The sequence below is a fragment of the Bufo gargarizans genome, chromosome 2, assembly GCF_014858855.1.
Source record: "Bufo gargarizans isolate SCDJY-AF-19 chromosome 2, ASM1485885v1, whole genome shotgun sequence".
In the NCBI taxonomy this organism is placed as follows: Eukaryota; Metazoa; Chordata; class Amphibia; order Anura; family Bufonidae; genus Bufo; species Bufo gargarizans.
The window spans coordinates 242,510,903-242,531,769 of record NC_058081.1 but is presented as its reverse complement, the minus strand read 5'-3'; the positions used below and the strand labels follow the sequence as shown (position 1 = coordinate 242,531,769).

Genomic DNA, 20,867 nt, shown 5'->3' with positions numbered 1-20,867 from the left:
AAGCAAACAGAATGCTTTTTAAAGGCTTCTGTTTTGCATTCCCTCATAATACAAGTCTATGGGCAGAAGAACGGGTCCATCCTTCCGTCTTATGGATTCCTTTATTTTCCGTTATAACCATGTTAGCCGCTAATTCCTGCTCTAATGTATGTGGGGAGCTCCCGACTGTCCTTGAGCAGATGATGTCGAGGAAGAGAATAATCAAGTGAGATAAATATTTTTTGCCCGATCCTTTTGTTCTCCCTGGATATAAGTCGCCATCAGAAGTGTCTGGCAGCAGCTTTCTCCACTCCCCCCCATAAAATGTATAGACAGGTTCGGCTGAGCCAAACATGTATGGGTATGGGGAAGCCAGGACGGAGGTGGGAGAGATGGTTGTAGCTATTGTATGTGTATGGGGGGCCCTTACTAATCTAAACATTTCACAAATAAATTATCTAAGTAATCTTTGGTTTATTTTTCTTAACAGCAAAATAATGTTTGTGCTTCAGATCGGAAGCATTGCCCAAACAGAAAGCTGCAATACTAACTTAAGTGATGCAAATACAGTAGATAAGGCAGTGCTATTACAGTACAGTGTCAATAATGGGATAACATGGCAAGTCATTGCACAGCACCAGCCAAAAGACTTTATACAAGCACAAAGAGTGTCATACAATATCCCACTGTAAGTGACTTTTTTCTTTTAATATGCCTGAGTATGTATGGTTGTGCCTGGCACTGCTGCTTAATTCTATTTCCTTGAATAGACATGCTGATGTGTCAATAATATTGAAGCTGCAACATTTCAGCTCTGCTGGTCAACAGGGGTCCCAGGCAATGGCAGATTACAATAAGGCCATTTTGGGCGACTGTCCAGGGCCCGAGGCTCCTAGGGGGTCCAATGCCGCTTCAAAGTGCAGATCTGTGTGGACTGTAACTTCCTGCAGGAGCAGGCTGCTAAAGAGAGCCATGGCTGCTTCATTTCTGCCGGAGGAGAGGTGCGTAGCTGCACAATGCCCCTCCACCCCCTGCATAGACTCCCCCTGCTCTCCTCCCTACCTCGAAAAATTAAGTTTCACCCAGTTCCTGCCTATAAAGTGATTGAAAATGCTCATGTTTAATATACATAGGTGTATGTGTGTGTATGGGTAAGTTCACTCCATCACAGAGTTTGTCAAAAATAGTGGCGAGAAAAATCCTGCATGCATTTTCTCCACAAAATATGTTCTGAATGGAAACCGAACAGATCCCATTATTGTCAATGTGATCTTTTAGGCTTCGATCCCGTCAGTTATGTCCATTCCGTTATTATCATTGTTCCATAACAGAGCAGAACAGAAATAATAAGCGCTGATGTGGGTTTTCCAGGAATGATTTAAAATGGCTGCTAGCAACCTGTACTGGAATATGAGTAGGACCACTTGTTTAGGGGAGCGAGGCCTCACTACACACTGCACTATGGCACTTGAATATACTAAATATTGCTGACTTTTTATGTCAAGCTGCTCAGTCTTGATGACACATCATTACCATCTTTTGCAGAGCAGTGTAGTGGTGTAGCAGTGAGGTCCAGCCCAATACCCCCAGGCAGCTCTGCAAGTGGCGTTAACCAGTCCTACTCACATTCTAGGAAAAGTTGCTGGCGGCCATTTTAAAATACTTAGGGCACTTTCACACCATTTTAAGATGTTTAATGTCTGTATGTATATAAGTATATGCATATGTGTATACAAATGTATGTGTCTATATCTATGGATGTGTCTGTATATAAGTGTATATAGATGAGTATGAGTCTATAAATATGTGTATATCTATAGATGAATGTGTGTGTATGTATACGTGTATATAGATGCATATGTGTATATCTATAGATGTGTGTTTATGTATATATGAATATAGATGGATGTTTCTATGTATATGTGTATACCTATAGATGTCTATGTATATATGTTTCTAAATGGATCTGCGCACATATATCTACAGATATGTTTCTATGTATCTGTATATAATTGTAAACATGTATAGATAGGTGTGTGTGTGTGTATGTATATATATATATATATATATATATATGTATATATCTGTGTGTGTCTATGGATATATCTATAATTGTATATGTGTATGTCTATAGATCTATAAATCTATATCTATAGATGTGTGTATAAATATAAACTGCTTTGATAAAGTGACTTGGAGCTTTTTTGGGAGCCTGCGATGCTGTGCTTCTTTCCTCTATTTGAGTATTCCAGATGTTCATATGGTGGTCACACGGACACAGTGGGCTGACATTCCAGTTCTGATTTATTTTGTTTGCATTTATGTGTATCAGCAGATGTATATGTAGCTGCATGTGTGTGTGTGTATATATAAAGGTAATAAATGGCAGCACCAACTTTTAGATGGAAAATTCGGTGCATATACAGTGTATATATATATATATATATATATATATATATATATTATTTTTTTATTTTTTTTTGGGGGGCTTTCGCTCTGGTAGACAGGATTAGTGGACGCAGTATAGAGGCAACAAGTTCTTTGGATCAAACAGTTCAGTGTTTTATTCACACTTTAGGCAAGTGACAAAACAAGCAGTCATAATCAAACAAAAAGTCACCTTGTGGTGTTGGGGGTATTTCACACCATGCGGCAATTCTGCCTGAAAGAGTCCTTGACCATAGCAGCACCAACCTGTTTTCATGCAAAGCCTTCATCCAGACACAAGGCTCCCAGATCCCAACACAGAGACATGGCTTCTGAGCCCAGCTGCCTATTTAAGGACAGCCAGGTGCTGCCAAAACCCAGACCGGCACTTAAAATCCGGTCCAGTACTTGACCTCACCTGGCTGTAAATCAGCCCAGCAGCACATGTTGGGAAGAAAATACCTGTTTTCCCAGACCAAACTTCTCACTGTGTCACAATATATATAATATCTGTGTAAATTAATGTACGCACTCTACTGGCCTCCACCTGGTCAGTGGAGGTCTATGGATACATGTGATGTATGTGTCAGGAGTTGCATATATCAGCACCAGTGTGGCAGGGCAACAGTAAAGAATAAAATAGGCCCATGACTGGGGCCTTTGGGCCACTTAATCTGCCCCTGGTCCTAGGAGGTGGACACCACCAATCACACATCAATGGCTTCTTCTAAGTATAGGCTGTCTGTGTGTTTTCACAAAAAAATCTATTGAGGCAGTTTTGTAAATGATTTGCTAATCCTGCAGTTTATGTTTAGTTTCTTTATTTACCACCAGTATTAATTTGTCATTTATGATGATCTGCGGTGCATCTTTCTTTTTCATTTTCTACAGAGAAGCCCGTATGAAAGGAGTTCTATTACGGTGGTGGCAACCACGCCACAATGGATCAGGTCATGATCAGTGGGCTTTGGATCATGTAGAAGTTGTACTGTGAGTATCAGCTATGCTCATTATCTGTTAAATAGAAACTTTCCAACTCCATCGCTAGAGTTCACACCCATTCATCTTTCTCTGTGTGGATATGTAAGTATCCACCTTTCATACATTCATTGTATTTTCTAGTGACCAAACTAACCAAATGCCTTATCCCCAAAAAGAATAATTCAGATGCGATAAAAGTCATATCTATTGTGTTCAACAGCTGTGAGACTCTCGGATCCTGAGAATAGATGCTTCTAGGCTGAGCCAATCATCAAGAGGTCATCTCTATTGAAATGAACATAAGTTAGAGAAAACTCCAAGTACTCTGGTACCGATGTAGTAGAGTTAACACTCATGCTTTCTGAGATGTGTTATCTAAACTAAGCAAACACCTTCAATTGCTTTTCAATGGCTTTTGTTTCAAGATAAGACGATGATTTAAGAAATTTTAGTTAACAGTTTGAGTGCTAACCCTGCTACATGTGTACTTTATGTTTTCGACTGATAGTCCTGTCAAGCATGACTCGACTTACATGTTTGGTGGGCATCTCATCGGCCACACCTATTAGACTTTTACACATGTCTCATATTTTTTGGTTCTACCAACTGGCTATGACCTAAGAGATAAAGAGCCTTGTTTATTAAAATTGTCCTTTAGTATAAGTGTTCTTGTTGCCTCTAAGACTTCTAACTCAAAAGGAGCATGAATGTGGATTGGTTGGTAAGGGAAACAACCCCTTAGGCCACTTTCACACTCGCGTTTTGGCTTCCTGTTTCTGAGACCCGTCATAGGCTCTCAGAAGCGATCCAAAACGGATCAGTTTTGCCCTAATGCATTCTGAATGGAAAAGTATCCGCTCAGAATGCATCAGTTTGCCTCCGTTCAGTCACCATTCCACTCTGGAGGCGGACACCAAAACGCTGCCTGCGGCATTTTTCTGTCCCCCATTGTCTTTCAATAGTGTTCATGACGGATCCGTCATGGCTATAGAAGACATAATAGAACCAAATCCATTCATGATGGATGCATGTGGTTGTAATATTGTAACTGAAAAGTTTTTACAGATCCGCAAAAAATGCTAATGTGAAAATAGCCTTAGGGTTCTTTTTGCCATTGGAAATTTGGCAGGAACTCTATGTAAAAAAGGCACCATGTCCACTTAGAGTCCTCCTGCCATTTTTTTCAATGGGAGGTCATGCTGCTGGTCATGTTTAAAACAGTGACTGAACCAAAAATGGATATGTCCATTCCTGGCATGGTCACAGCTATAAACAGTGGCTACATGAACAACAGTGTAGTTTACAATGATAGGCGATTTCTCCATGTCCACTGACTGCTTTTTGGCGCAATATCTTTGCCAAATTTCCTATGTCAAAAGATGGTGTGAAAACAAAATTTAAAGGGGTTTTCCGACTAACAATACGATCCTCTATTCACAGGATAGGGATATGTATTTGATTCCTGGGGGGCTCCCACTTGTACTATCTCTGGCAGTATTAGGAGACATAATATTGGGGATTTCTAAGCAACTAGATTAGGTGCATAATTTCACACTTAAAACAGTTTGCAAATGTAAAGTGATAGGACAGGAGTGTAAGTTATTAGTATAGTGTCCATCAATTCGTAAGCAAGATTTGTTTTTTGTGGTAGTCAATAGTTTTCAGTTACTTGGATCCCTGTGTAAGCACATACATAGTAATACAATGTAATACCCTAAGATATCTGGAGAAGGACCAGGAAACAATCTACTAATGACTTTCCAAATTACATTCATCGTTGACATTATTTCCATTTGTTGGCAACTAGTCAGATAACAGTTATGAAACTTATAGCATGACGTCTGCCAGTTTATAATCTAATCACATTTTATTTTCACACTCGGGTTGCTTTCACACTGCGTTTTCAGCGTACATTTGCGACATGTGATATGAAAGATCAAGTCATACATGTCCATCGGCACCCACTGACCTAAAAGAGCCAAAGGTGTCTTTTTGGCCTTCCTTGGGCTGGTATATGTCAATATATCATGTTTATTTTTTTTGTATGGAGTATGGCAGTGTGCTGTGTCATTCCATACAGAGGAATCCACTCATTGTACTTTTTTTTTAACATAGGAGCCTATGGAGGACAAATGCCACTGTATGTATGCATATACAGCTGCTGCTTATGGGTTTCCATCGTGATATCTCCCTGACGGAACCTCCACCGAATACTGCAAAACAGTGTGAATACACCTTTACCAAAATAAACTGAGACTAAACAGGTTTTACATAAAAAAAAAATATATTTTATTGTGAATACAAATTACATAGCTAAAAAAGAGACATAATACATCAGATATAAATAGTTAACTGCACCTGAGGAGGTATTTACAAAGTGTATGTGTAGAGGAAATACAGAAAATCATGTAGACAGGCCCAATTTATATATGGCATCCAGCATAGTACTAAACTGCAAGTGCATATACAGGCGAAACTTGAAAAATTTGAATATCGTGCAAAAGTCCATTTATTTCAGTAATGCAAATTAAAAGGAAGTGCATTAATGCAGCTTAAAATTAGAATTTTGTGAAAAGGTTCACTATTCTAGGCTGAAAGTGTCACACTCTAGTCAGCTAATTAATCCATACCCCCTGAGCAAAGGGCACCTGAGATTGTGACTTTGGGGTTTCATAAGCTGTAAGCCATAATCATCCAAATTATAACAAATAAAGGCTTGAAATAACTCGCTTTGCATGTAATGAGTCTATCTCATATATTAGTTTCACCTTTTAAGTTACATTACTGAAATAAATTAACTTTGCACGATATTCAAATTTTTCGAGTTTCACCTGTATCTAGTCAAGTTCCTCCATATCAAATAGCAACACGCCAGTAAGGTAAATAGAACTACTTGAATCATACAGATAAATATGCTGGGGAACATACATATGGAGAGCCTGGACCCAGTAATAACATAAAGTGTGTATACAAATACACCACTAAGTGTTTACCTCATACCTAAAATCACATTGGTATCACATACCCATAATAGGAAAATCCACCTCAGGTTGCCATATGCAGGGTGCCATATATAAATTGGGCATGCCTACATGATTTTCTGTATTCCCTCTACACATACACTTTGTAAATACCTCCTCAGGTGTAGTCCACTATTTTTATCTGACGTATCATGTCTCTTTTTTATCTATGTAATTTGTATTTACAATAAAATATATACTTTTTTTAATGTAAAACCTGTTTAGTCTCAGTTTATTTTGGCATAGGTGTATGTATGTACACTGAGTAGGTTTTTTGTTAGGGTCTTATTAATTTATAGTGCCCAACACATGTTTTTGGGTCTATATGTACTCTATGTTTTGCAGCCTGTGCATACTAAAGCACAGTGTTAAAAGAGCCTAAATTTGCAACAACTTAAAATATTTATTTTTCATTATTTTATCTTGGCTGTAATTATTAGCAAAAAACAAACAGTGAAAGTCAATATATTATGGACTATATAAAAATGTGTATATCCTCTCAGAAACTTGTAACATTATGTAGGAGGCTACAAAAAGCAGAACTGGGGTTGGCTCATTTTAAGTAACTTAGAATATAATACTTTGATTTCTATGATAAAAAGTCAAAAGTTCATAAAAATGTCTGAATGAAAAACTATGCCCATAGCAACCAATCAGAGCACTGCTTTCAAGAGTACTATAAGAAATGAAAGCTGCTCTGTGATTGGATTGTATGAGAAACATAGACAGTTTTTCAGTTAAACAATGTCATAAATCTCCTTACTTGTATATCGGCACCTCTTTCCAAGATCTCTTCTTGCAGTCATTTGATAGGAACCTTTATTTACTTCCAGTTTATAAAACTCTTTGCTGGCCATGTGGTGACCACATGGGTGAAGGATGATTACAGATAGGGCTCATGCACACAAACATATTTTTTTTGTCCACATCCGATCCACATTTTTTGCTGGTCAGATATGGACACATTTACTTCAATGGAGCCACAAAAGAAGCGGACAGCACACCGCGTGCAGTCCACATCCGTATGTCCATTCTGTTAACCCTGTAAAAATATAGAACATGTCCTATTCTTCTCTGTGTTATATACAAGGATAGGACAGTTCCATTATGAGCCAGACGTTCCATTCCGCAAAATGCTGAAGACACATGGCCGGTATCTGTGTTTTGTAGAACTAGCGGATTGCAAAAACGGCTACGGCCGCATGCATGAGCCCTTATAGTATATGTATCAGAGATCCTGTGTGTCCATCACATAGAGCAAGACAGAATGATCACAATAGCTCCTCTGTATGAGGGGCTATGCCTGGTACTGCTACAGTTCACCCCACTGACAATAGGAAGCAACTAGTATATATGTATGAAGGGTTTAGTTACACACCACAGAATCTATTGAATACATGTGAGTGGGGTTGGCTCTGCAGCATATGTGTGAATTTCAGATGAATGGGACAGTCATTGAAATGACTGCAACATATCTACTGTATGTGAAAAAGGGTATATTCAGGTGGTATCGCATTTGAGGTACACTTAAAAAAAATACATCTAGAAAACTGCATATGGTTTGCCATGGTTTTGCAGGTGAAAAATGTACAGGAAACATGTTTCTCTTGTAAAAAACGCATGGCAACTTATCAAGGATCAGCCTTTCTGCCATGGATTCCAACATATATTTCTGCCATTATGAACAAACCCATGTAATGTTCATTACCAACACTTTCAGTGTAGTGTTAAAATCAGTTATGAAATATCCAGATGAAGAGGATGGCCAACCTAAGGCTCTCCAAGCTGTTGACAACTCGCAGCATGCCCACACAGCCTTCAGCTATCAGCCTACAGCAGGGTATGGTGGGAATTGTAGTTTTACAACAGCTGAAGAGCCGCAGGTTGGCCATCCCTGTAATAGACTTTTAACCCCTTCATGCATTATCACGTACATGTACGTGATAACGTGTAAGGCTACTTTCACACTTGCGGCAGGACGGATCCGACAGGCTGTTCACCATGTCGGATCCGTCCTGCGGCTATTTCGCCGTGCACGCGGACCACCGCTCCGTCCCCATTGACTATAATGGGGACAGGGCGGAGCTCCGGCGCAGCACGGCAGTGCACGGAGAAAGCCGCCGGACTAAAAAGCCTGATATGCAGTAATTTTAGTCCGGCGGCCTTTCTCCATGCACAGCCGTGCTGCGCCGGAGCTCCGCCCCCGTCCCCATTATAATCAATGGGGACGGAGCTGCGGTCTGGCGGCACGGCGAAATAGCCGCAGGACGGTTTCGACATGGTGAACAGCCTGTCGGATCCGTCCTGCTGCAAGTGTGAAAGTACCCTAAGGGATTGTATTTCTTTAATAGTAGTAAAACAAACTAAGAACTATACAGATCCCATAATTGTACTGATGCACAGAATGAGGATGTCATGTCATTTTTAGCACGCAGTGAACACTATAAGAATCAAAACCCCAAAAACCTTTGCAGAATTTTGTTTTGTTTTTTGTTTCCAATTTCACGCCACAAATAATTTTTCCTTTTTTTCAATAACAAGACATGCAAACCAAAAACAGCCAGTCCGGATACGAAACAATAAATACCTTTTATTCATACATGTTACATAAAACACAATAAAATTACCTTGGCGGCACAACCACACATGGGGCAAGGAAATTGCCACACAGGAGTTAGAAGTAACAATAAATGTGCAATAAACATATAAATATGGGGTCTCCGCACAACATATCATAACTACATTACATAAAGTGCAAAGTGCTGGACTGCGGATGAAAATTACCAAACCACCAAATATCTACATAGGCATAAATGTACCTGTGACCGAAGTCTGTATCTCCCTCGTCCCAACGCGCGTTTCGCCTAATGCTTCATCAGGGGCTGGACATAATCTGGCACAATAGAAAATGGATCCATCCTATATTGACTTTCAATGGTGTTCTAAACGGATCCGTCTTGGCTATGTCAAAGATAATACAAACGGATCCGTTCTGAACGGATGCAGACGTTTGCATTATCTGAACGGATCCGTCTGTGCAGATCCATGACTGATCCGCACCAAACGCAAGTGTGAAAGTAGCAATGGTGCCATTAAAAAATATTTGCTATATTTAAAATATATTTACTATATATATATATATATATATATATATATAGTACAGACCAAAAGTTTGGACACACCTCATTCAAAGAGTTTTCTTTATTTTCATGACTATGAAAATTGTAGATTCACACTGAAGGCATCAAAACTATGAATTAACACATGTGGAATTATATACATAACAAAAAAGTCTGAAACAACTGAAAATATGTCATATTCTAGGTTCTTCAAAGTAGCCATCTTTTGCTTTGATTACTGCTTTGCACACTCTTGGCATTCTCTTGATAAGCTTCAAGAGGTAGTCACCTGAAATGGTCTTCCAACAGTCTTGAAGGAGTTCCCAGAGATGCTTAGCACTTGTTGGCCCTTTTGCCTTCACTCTGCGGTCCAGCTCACCCCAAACCATCTCAATTGGGTTCAGGTCCGGTGACTGTGGAGGCCAGGTCATCTGGCGCAGCACCCCATCACTCTCCTTCATGGTCAAATAGCCCTTACACAGCCTGGAGGTGTGTTTGGGGTCATTGTCCAACTAAACGCAAACCGGATGTAATAGCATGCGGCTGCAAGATGCTGTGGTACCCATACTGGTTCAGTATGCCTTCAATTTAGAATAAATCCCCAACAGTGTCACCAGCAAAGCACCCCCACACCATCACACCTCCTCCTCCATGCTTCACGGTGGGAAACAGGCATGTAGAGTCCATCCGTTCACCTTTTCTGCGTCGCACAAAGACACGGTGGTTGGAACCAAAGATCTCAAATTTGAACTCATCAGACCAAAGCACAGATTTCCACTGGTCTAATGTCCATTCCTTGTGTTCTTTAGCCCAAACAAGTCTCTTCTGCTTGTTGCCTGTCCTTAGCAGTGGTTTCCTAGCAGATATTCTACCATGAAGGCCTGATTCACACAGTCTCCTCTTAACAGTTGTTCTAGAGATGTGTCTGCTGCTAGAACTCTGTGTGGCATTGACCTGGTCTCTAATCTGAGCTGCTGTTAACCTGCGATTTCTGAGGCTGGTGACTCAGATGAACTTATCCTCCGCAACAGAGGTGACTCTTGGTCTTCCTTTCCTGGGGCGGTCCACATGTGAGCCAGTTTCTTTGTAGCGCTTGATGGTTTTTGTGACTGCACTTGGGGACACTTTCAAAGTTTTCCGAATTTTTCGGACTGACTGACCTTCATTTCTTAAAGTAAGGATGGCCACTCGTTTTTCTTTACTTAGCTGCTTTTTTCTTGCCATAATACAAATTCTAACAGTCTATTCAGTAGTACTATCAGCTGTGTATCCACCTGACTTCTCCACAACGCAACTGATGGTCCCAACCCCATTTATAAGGCAGGAAATCCCACTTATTAAACCTGACAGGGCACACCTGTGAAGTGAAAACCATTTCAGGTGACTACCTCTTGAAGCTCATCAAGAGAATGCCAAGAGTGTGCAAAGCAGTAATCAAAGCAAAAGGTGGCTACTTTGAAGAACCTAGAATATTACATATTTTCAGTTGTTTCCCACTTTTTTGTTATGTATATAATTCCACATGTGTTAATTCATAGTTTTGATGCCTTCAGTGTGACTCTACAATTTTCATAGTCATGAAAATAAGGAAAACTCTTTGAATGAGAAGGTGTGTCCAAACTTTTGGTCTGTACTGTATATATACAGTTACGGCTCTTGGAATTTTGGGAGGAAAAAATGTAATGCAAAAATGAAAATGAGCTTCATCTTGAAGGGGTTTATGGGATCCAAACTGGACACAAAAATGTAAAAGAAGAATTCCTGAGCTTACTCTCCGACTGCACCTAAGTACCAATGACTAGAAGCAGGGTTCTACCATGTCTGCTGTCTTCTAAGTTATAAGTAGTATCTATATGTGACACCGTCACGCCTACCTGTAATTGTAGAAGAGAGTCCACAATGCTGATGTGTAGTGGCGTCATCCAGTGTACTAGCCAAAATCCTGTGAGTGCGCAGTTCACCTGTGAGTTGCTTGGGCATGAGCACTGTGATGACCATTGGGGGCAGCTGCATCGCTCTATGCCAGGCATGCTCAGCCCGCGGCCCAACAGTTGTAAAACCACAACTCCCACAATTTCCTGCTGTAGACTGTTCAGGCATGCTGGGAGTTGTGGTTTTGCTGAAGGGCCGCAGGTTGAGCATGCCTGCTTTGAATGCATCTGTGGGATCTCAACCAGTACACTAGATGACGCAAGGGTCTTACAGGGCGGGCCAAGCAAGAGGCTGGGAAGGAGTTATCTAAGTTATCTAAGGAGTTATCTGAGGGCAGAGCGGCCTGGACACTTACAGCACGAACGCCACCCCTGGGCACTTGCAAACTGCGTTTTTGTTGCTGGTGAAAGTCAGAACAAAAGTCCAAAGGTACTATTTTAATCATGGATAGGTATGCTACAGCACTATGTAAGCAGTGTATAAGGTGAAATTGTGGTGACAGACTCCCTTTAACACAAAAAAGACCGAACATTGCTATATATTACCACCAGGTGGCAATATACATCATTATATGATTAATAAATGTAATGTCTGCATTAAAACTAACATCACACATGACAATTTCTTTTTATAGAAAGTAGAACAGCTCAGCATGTGTTGGACTGTACAGATTTTAAATTATCAAACTTGCTAGACTCTAGGATGCTTTATTAATTTAATGGCCAGACATAGCTTTTTTTTTCTTTTTTTCTCCTCCTGGGCTGCTGTGCTCTTATTTTTTCTTTTTGAATTACACAATATAACCCTAAAATGTTATAATACTATTTGACAAAACATTAAAGCATTTTGGGGGAAATTGTGTCAGACAAGGTTTTCTGAGTCAATTTTGTATGAACAAGCCAAGGGGGTCATAAAATGTCTGGTGGCACACAGCAACATGTGTTGCGAGATATGAAGATTGCAATATCTTATTCCGCCATCAAATCTAATGATAGTCAGTTAGGTCACGATGACACTCGACATGCTGTAGCTTTGATGTGACGGTCTAAAAACATCCAGTACTGCTGCCATCATAGACCACACTGCAGGTTGCATGTGACAGCGACTTGCCTGTGACTTTTCTATAATTTGGCTATGTTTCTATGGTCCATTCACAGGTCTAAAATAGAAATGCAATAGTAAGTGTTTCAGAATCGCACAAATGTTGTGGAAACTTGCGGATGCCCAACACATGTATCTATGTAGGAACAACCTAAATGACATTTTACCATATATTTTTTTTATAAACACTTTATTAATCATCCAACAATAGACGTTATATAAAAATATCATTACTAACATTTATCATCATCTTTTTTCTTTTAACCTCCCCCCCCCCCCCCCCCCCCCCCCCCCGCGATGCGTCTTCATTCACCACAAGTCCTCGGTTCTAAGACCGAGGAGTATGGTGACGAGTGGGGGTCGGAAAGCTCTATGAATTCCAGTCTCCCCAAATTCCAATCCATTTTTCTCCATATTTCTCTGCTTATGCAAAATATATTCATATCTCCATATTTCTCTGCTTATGCAAAATATATTCATATCTCTTAGTAGTGTTCACCAGATTTAACCATGTATTCATAGTGGGACTCTTTTCACCAAGAGCGTGCTATCAAAAGACGTGCCAAAAACATTATCTTGAATAAAAGATTTTTTTTATGTTGCTGACAGCTCACCTTGGTCAACTCACCCAGTACCCAACATTCAGCGGAAAAAATTATAATTTTACCTTTTTAACTTTTCCTAGTTTTTTTATGTTTTATACCAGGGATGGCTGACCTCCAGCACTCCAGCTGTGCTGAAACTACGACTCCCAGCATGCACCATTCATTTCTATGGAGGTCTGAGAATAGCCAAGCAAGTGTACATCCTTGAGTGTTGTAGTTTTACCATAGCCGGAGTGCCAGGGTTAGCCATCACAGTCTTGTACCATCTTCCAGAATGCCAGAAAAGACACTATAGATTTATGCTGTAAAAGTCCACAATGATATAGGCTGGACGTAACACCCAAAGATCTCTGTGTAACAGTGCAGCCACCAAAGTGAAGGGGTAGCAGCTAAGTTGCCATGACTGTGACAATCAAAAAAAAAAAACAACAGTGCTGGATTTTTTCCAGTCCTTGAGTCTAGGTTGCAGAAAGTCTGTATATTTACTGTATACCAGCAGATATGGGCGTTTTAGGACATGAAAGAGAAATTTACTAGTCAAAAAAATCTGAAAGATGGCCAGTGCAGTTATGTGAGTATATTATGAGACTGCTGGATGGTGACATCACAAAGACAGCCTTTAACCATGTATTATTTACATTCTGAGAACATGGGCACAATTTAAACAAACTATATTGATAGGGTATTTAACAGTTAATTTGGAAACTGCTTCTACATCTGGAAAACACCTTATATCATATCTGATTGAAATGAAAATCTACGATGTTCCATCCTACCTTAGTAGGTTGGTGGGATGAGTGGGGTGGAAAGTCACAAAAAGCACCAAATTTATTAAAATGGTGAATACATTATAATACATTTGGCTCAACTATGCACATTTTTCTACCTTACTGTACCTTAAGGCAGGTGCACTCTCCCCTTCCTTGTAATAATATTACACATTATATATGAGGCACACCATGTTCTTGTGTTATGTAGTTTGATATATAATTATGTTACAGATTGTTTAGAAAATTCCTCTCCTTTTCTTATACATGGTATCTTCTTCACTTTTCAGTTCATTAATTATATTGTTATGCCCATTGTAGTTAACATAAATTACCAAGATTGAAGTAGTTTTGGATTAACAACAATATTATCGCTTGTCAGTTAGGCCTCATGCACACGACCGTTGTGTGCATCCGTGGCCGTTGTGCCGTTTTCCGTTTTTTTTCACGGACCCATTGACTTTCAATGGGTCCGTGGAAAAATCGGAAAATGCACCGTTTGGCAGCCGCATCCGTGAGCCGTGTTTCCTGGCCGTGAAAAAAATATGACCTGTCCTATTTTTTTCACGGCCAACGGTTCACGGGCCCATTCAAGTCAATGGGTCCGTGAAAGAACACGGATGCACACAAGATTGGCATCCATGTCCGTGATCCGTGGCCGTAGGTTTTAGTTTCATACAGACGGATCCGAAGATCCGTCTGCATAAAAGCTTTTTCAGAGCTGAGTTTTCACTTCGTGAAAACTCAGATCCGACAGTATATTCTAACACAGAGGCGTTCCCATGGTGATGGGACGCTTCTAGTTAGAATACACTACAAACTGTGTACAAGACTGCCCCCTGCTGCCTGGCAGCACCCGATCTCTTACAGGGGGATATGATAGTACAATTAACCCCATCAGGTGCGGCACCTGAAGGGGTTAATTATACTATCATATCCCCCTGTAAGAGATCAGGGCTGCCAGGCAGCAGGGGGCAGACCCCCCCCCTCCCCAGTTTGAATATCATTGTGCGGCCCCCCCCTCCCCTGTTGTTAACTCGTTGGTGGCCAGTGTGCGCACCCCCCTCCCTCCCTCCCTCTATTGTTTTAATACATTGGGGCCAGTGTGCGCGCGCCCCCTCCCTCCCTCTATTGTTTTAATACATTGGGGCCAGTGTGCGCACCCCCCCAACCCCCCCCCCTCCCTCCCTCTATTGTAATAATAGCATTGGGGCCAGTGTGCGCACACACCCCCCCCCCTATCATCGGTGGCAGCGGAGTAGAAGATTTTCATACTTACCTGGCTGCTGGCTGCTGCGATGTCTGCGTCCGGCCGGGAGCTCCTCCTACTGGTAAGTGACAGCAATGCGCCGCACAGACCTGTCACTTACCAGTAGGAGGAGCTCCCGGCCGGACACAGAGATCGCAGCAGCCAGCAGCCAGGTAAGTATGAATCTTCTACTCCGCTGCCACCGATGCTGCACACTGGCCCCAATGCTATTATTACAATAGAGGGAGGGAGGGGGGGGGGGGGTTGGGGGGGCGCGCACACTGGCCCCAATGCTATTATTACAATAGAGGGGGGGGGGTTGGGGGGGCGCGCACACTGGCCCCAATGCTATTATTACAATAGAGGGAGGGAGGGAGGGGGGTGCGCACACTGGCCACCAACGAGTTAACAACAGGGGAGGGGGGGCCCACTGGCCACCGATGAGTTAAAAACAGGGGGGGGGGGGTCTGCCCCCTGCTGCCTGGCAGCACCTGCCAGGCAGCAGGGGACAGTCATGTACACAGTTTTTTTGTATATTCTAACCTGAAGCGTCTCCATCACCATGGGAACGCCTCTGTGTTAGAATATACTGTCGGAAATGAGTTTCATGATGTAGCTCATATCCGACAGTATATTCTAACATAGAGGCGTTCCCATGGTGATGGGGACGCTACAAGTTAAAATATACCATCGGATTGGAGAAAACTCCAATCCGATGGTATAACAGAACTCCAGACTTTACATTGAAAGTCAATGGGGACGGATCCGTTTGAAATGGCACCATATTGTGTCAACATCAAACGGATCCGTCCCCATTGACTTGCATTGTAATTCAGGACGGATCCGTTTGGCTCCGCACGGCCAGGCGGACACCAAAATGACTTTTTTTTCATGTCCGTGGATCCTCCAAAAATCAAGGAAGACCCACGGACGGAAAAACGGTCACGGATCACGGACCAACGGAACCCCGTTTTGCGGACCGTGAAAAAAAACGTCCGTGTGCATGAGGCCTAAATCTGACTCACTTACTTGGGGCAAATGTACTTAACTACTCCTAACTGTGGCTTGTCAGAAATGGGGCAACTTTCTCCAGATTGCACCATTTTTTGCCCAGCATAAGGTAACCTATAGGTTGTACCAGATTTATCATAAAGCGTGATCCACTATGATAAATCTGGCAAGTCTTTAGACTGCCTGTCACCGTTTACAGACTAAATATGAGACCGGATTAGTAATTCTGCCCCATGATTTGTAATTCAGTCAGTCCATGGTTTCTTCTATATTCTCATCTAGAAAGTATTGCTGTTTTGAATGGCTAACACTAGTTTACTCCTCCCTTTTATATATTTCTGACACAGTATTCTGGGTAAAAGGCTGACGTGATGTCATGTACAAACCAGGTCCTTTTAGATGTTACCACTGTTTATGTATATGCACTTGTAAATTGCTGGAACTGGCTGTGTCTATTCTTTGCACATCTTCCTCTTACCTGCTCTTAAAAGCACTTTATTTTGTCTGCTGCACAAATGGAAAAAAGCCACTCAGTGTTTGCATGTGTGATGAGATTAAAAGTTGCCGCCTTTGCATTTGTACACCCATATATGTTTAGTATGTGTGTGGGATGTGTTCCCAGCTGGAGAAGATAATGATTTCCCTATATTGTAATACTGCTGAGATTCTAGACAGTTCTAATAATTTACAACTGAAAGGCTCATGCACACAAACATATTTTTTCCCCCCCACATCTGCTCCACATTTTGTGCGGGTTGGATGTGGACCATTTCACTTCAATGGGGCCGCAAAAGATGCGGACAGCACACCATCTGCCGTCCACATCTGTATGTCCGTTCCATGGCACCAGTAACAAACATAGAATATGTCCTATTCTTATCCATGTTTTGCGGATCTGCAATTTGCGGACCAGGAAACAGACTATGAACATGTACATGAGCCCTAACTCTGTTTCAGATCTTTAGGCTGGGGCTACATGGTAACTTTGGCCATGACACCCATCGTGCAGCTAAAGATCACAGCAATATAACAAAAGTATATGTGGTCATGTTGTGATCTGCAGGTTGCTGTAACCGATACGTGCGAGCTGACAGAAATCCAAACATTTTATATTTCTGGTGACTTGTGTGTCACCCCCAGGTCAGCTTGCACAGAAGAACACATTGCTGTTCATTATGTGTTCTTGCATAGCAAGACCACATACTGTTATCTCACATATATATTATTATTATGTGTTCTTGCATAGCAAGACCACATAATGTTATCTCACATATATATTATTCTTATTATTCTTATTATAGCCAAATTTGCCACCCTAACTCCTCCCACAGTTTTTACACTACATAGACAAAAATTTACCAAAACGTGCAGATTGTTCCCGATCGGATTGCTATTACTTTGTGGAGCGATCCCACCCCCGGGGCCCCCGTGGCGGGCCCCGGAAGCCCCCTTTTTTCCCATAGACTTTGACACGGTAAATTTTCAAATCGCTCCCACTCGCCAGGCTTTGACGCTAAAGTCACCAAACTTGGGTCACTTAGTCATGGAGTCAACCCGAAAATTTTGGGCACATTTCGGGGACCCCAAAAAGTGGGCGGGGCCACACAGAACCAATCAAAATCTCCCCATTGACTTTAATGAGACCTTCAAATTGCTACTTCTCCCACATTTTTAGGAGTACAAATTCCAAACTTTGCAGACTTGGTCGGCACCCACCCGAGTACCTTGCTTGTGCTTTGTTACCCGATCCCACCCTCCGGGCCCCTGGGACAGGGCCCCCAAAATCCACGTTTTTCCCATTGACTTTGACAGGGACAATTTTCAAATCTCTCCCAGTCGCACAGATTTTAAACTAAAGTCACCAAACTTGGGTCACTTAGTCATGGGGTCAACCTGAAAATTTCTGTCACATTTTGGGGGACATTAAAAAGTGGGCGGAGCTACAAACCACCAATCAGATTTTCCCTATTGACTTCAATGAGAAACTTTTAAATTGCTGTCATTCTCACAGTATTTAAGCCAGAATACCCAAACTAGGCACCGTAGGTCATTGGGTGACTGGGGTCAAAAAAAAAAAAAAAAGTGGGCGGGGTCTACAACGGCCAATCAAATTTCAGCCATTTGTTTAAATGGGAAAAATTCAATCTGCCGCTGCTCTTAGACTGTTAATGGCAGGGTTCCGAAACTTGGCACAGTTGGTCACTGGAGGACTGTGCCAATGTATATCTCATTTTGGGGATGCTAAAAAGTGGGCGGAGCCACAAACAACCAATCAGATTTTCCCTATTGACTTCAATAAGAAACCTTTAAACAGCTGTAATTCTCACAGCACCCAAACTCGGCAGGGTGGGTCAGTGTGAGACAAAGGTCAAAATTTATAAAAGTGGGCGGAGTCTACACTCCACCCAGTTACTCCGCCCACTCCAGTTGTAAGCTACTGGTGGAGGCAAGAACACATCACACAATTTCCCCAGAAATTGTACCTTTTCTAGTTCTTCTTATTCTTATTATAGCCAAATTTGCCACCCTAACTCCTCCCACAGTTTTTACACTACATAGACAAAAATTTACCAAAACGTGCAGATTGTACCCGATCGGATTGCTATTACTTTGTGGAGCGATCCCACCCCCGGGGCCCCCGTGGCGGGCCCCGGAAGCCCCCTTTTTTCCCATAGACTTTGACAGGGTAAATTTTCAAATCGCTCCCACTCGCCAGGCTTTGACGCTAAAGTCACCAAACTTGGGTCACTTAGTCATAGAGTCAACCCGAAAATTTTGGGCACATTTCGGGGACCCCAAAAAGTGGGCGGGGCCACACAGAACCAATCAAAATTTCCCCATTGACTATAATGAGACTTTCAAATTGCTACTCCTCCCACATTTTTAGGAGTACAAAACTACAAACTTTGCAGACTTGGTCGGCACCCACCCGAGTACCTTGCTTGTGCTTTGTTACCCGATCCCACCCTCCGGGCCCCTGGGACAGGGCCCCCAAAATCCACGTTTTTCCCATTGACTTTGACAGGGAAAATTTTCAAATCGCTCCCAGTCGCACAGATTTGAAACTAAAGTCACCAAACTTGGGTCACTTAGTCATGGGGTCAACCTGAAAATTTCTGTCACATTTTGGGGGACATTAAAAAGTGGGCGGAGCTACAAACCACCAATCAGATTTTCCCTATTGACTTCAATGAGAAACTTTTAAATTGCTGTCATTCTCACAGTATTTAAGCCAGAATACCCAAACTAGGCACCGTAGGTCATTGGGTGACTGGATTCAAAAAATAATGAAAAAGTGGGCGGAGTCTACAACGGCCAATCAAATTTCAGCCATTTGTTTAAATGGGAAAAATTCAAACTGCCGCTGCTCTTAGACTGTTAATGGCAGGTTTCCCAAACGTGGTACAGTTGGACAATTTAGGATTAGGATTAAAATTTTGAAAAGTGGGCGGGGCCAAAAACAACCAATCAGATTTCTTTCATTGATTTCAATGTGGAAAAAAAAAAATGCAGAAAATTGAAAAATGCTTCCATGATTGATGTCAGGGGCTTCAAATCTCTGAAATCAGGTGATAGATTAATTTGGATTCAAAAATTTAAAAAGTGGGCGGAGCCAACAACAACAAATCAGATTTTCCCTATTGACTTCAATGAGAAACCTTTAAATTGCTGTCATTCTCACAATATTTAAGTCAGAATACCCAAACTTGGCACCGTAGGTCATTGGGTGACTGGGGTCAAAAAAAAATTAAAAAGTGGGCGGGGTCTACAACGGCCAATCAAATTTCAGCCATTTGTTTAAATGGGAAAAATTCAAACTGCCGCTGCTCTTAGACTGTTAATGGCAGGGTTCCGAAACTTGGCACAGTTGGTCACTGGAGGACTGTGCCAATGTATATCTCATTTTGGGGATGCTAAAAAGTGGGCGGAGCCACAAACAACCGATCAGATTTTCCCTATTGACTTCAATAAGAAACCTTTAAACAGCTGTCATTCTCACAGCACCCAAACTCGGCAGGGTGGGTCAGTGTGAGACAAAGGTCAAAATTTATAAAAGTGGGCGGAGTCTACACTCCACCCAGTTACTCCGCCCACTCCAGTTGTAAGCTACTGGTGGAGGCAAGAACACATCACACAATTTCCCCAGAAATTGTACCTTTTCTAGTTCTTCTTATTCTTATTATAGCCAAATTTGCCACCCTAACTCCTCCCACAGTTTTTACACTACATAGACAAAAATTTACCAAAACGTGCAGATTGTTCCCGATCGGATTGCTATTACTTTGTGGAGCGATCCCACCCCCGGGGCCCCCGTGGCGGGCCCCGGAAGCCCCCTTTTTTCCCATAGACTTTGACAGGGTAAATTTTCAAATCGCTCCCACTCGCCAGGCTTTGATGCTAAAGTCACCAAACTTGGGTCACTTAGTCATGGAGTCAACCCGAAAATTTTGGGCACATTTCGGGGACCCCAAAAAGTGGGCGGGGCCACACAGAACCAATCAAAATTTCCCCATTGACTATAATGAGACTTTCAAATTGCTACTCCTCCCACATTTTTAGGAGTACAAAACTACAAACTTTGCAGACTTGGTCGGCACCCACCCGAGTACCTTGCTTGTGCTTTGTTACCCGATCCCACCCTCCGGGCCCCTGGGACAGGGCCCCCAAAATCCACG

At 41.9% G+C, this 20,867-nt stretch overlaps 1 protein-coding gene across 2 annotated transcripts in view; it reads left to right on the top strand.

Moving 5' to 3' along the window:
• Positions 1 to 20,867, top strand: part of RELN (reelin) — a 716,958-nt gene that overhangs the window by 679,224 nt on the left and 16,867 nt on the right. For both annotated transcript variants that reach the window (XM_044280166.1, XM_044280165.1), the window contains exons 62-63: positions 470 to 667; positions 3,298 to 3,396. In XM_044280166.1, coding sequence (XP_044136101.1) covers positions 470 to 667; positions 3,298 to 3,396 — 297 coding nt within the window. The remainder of the gene's footprint in view (positions 1 to 469; positions 668 to 3,297; positions 3,397 to 20,867) is intronic.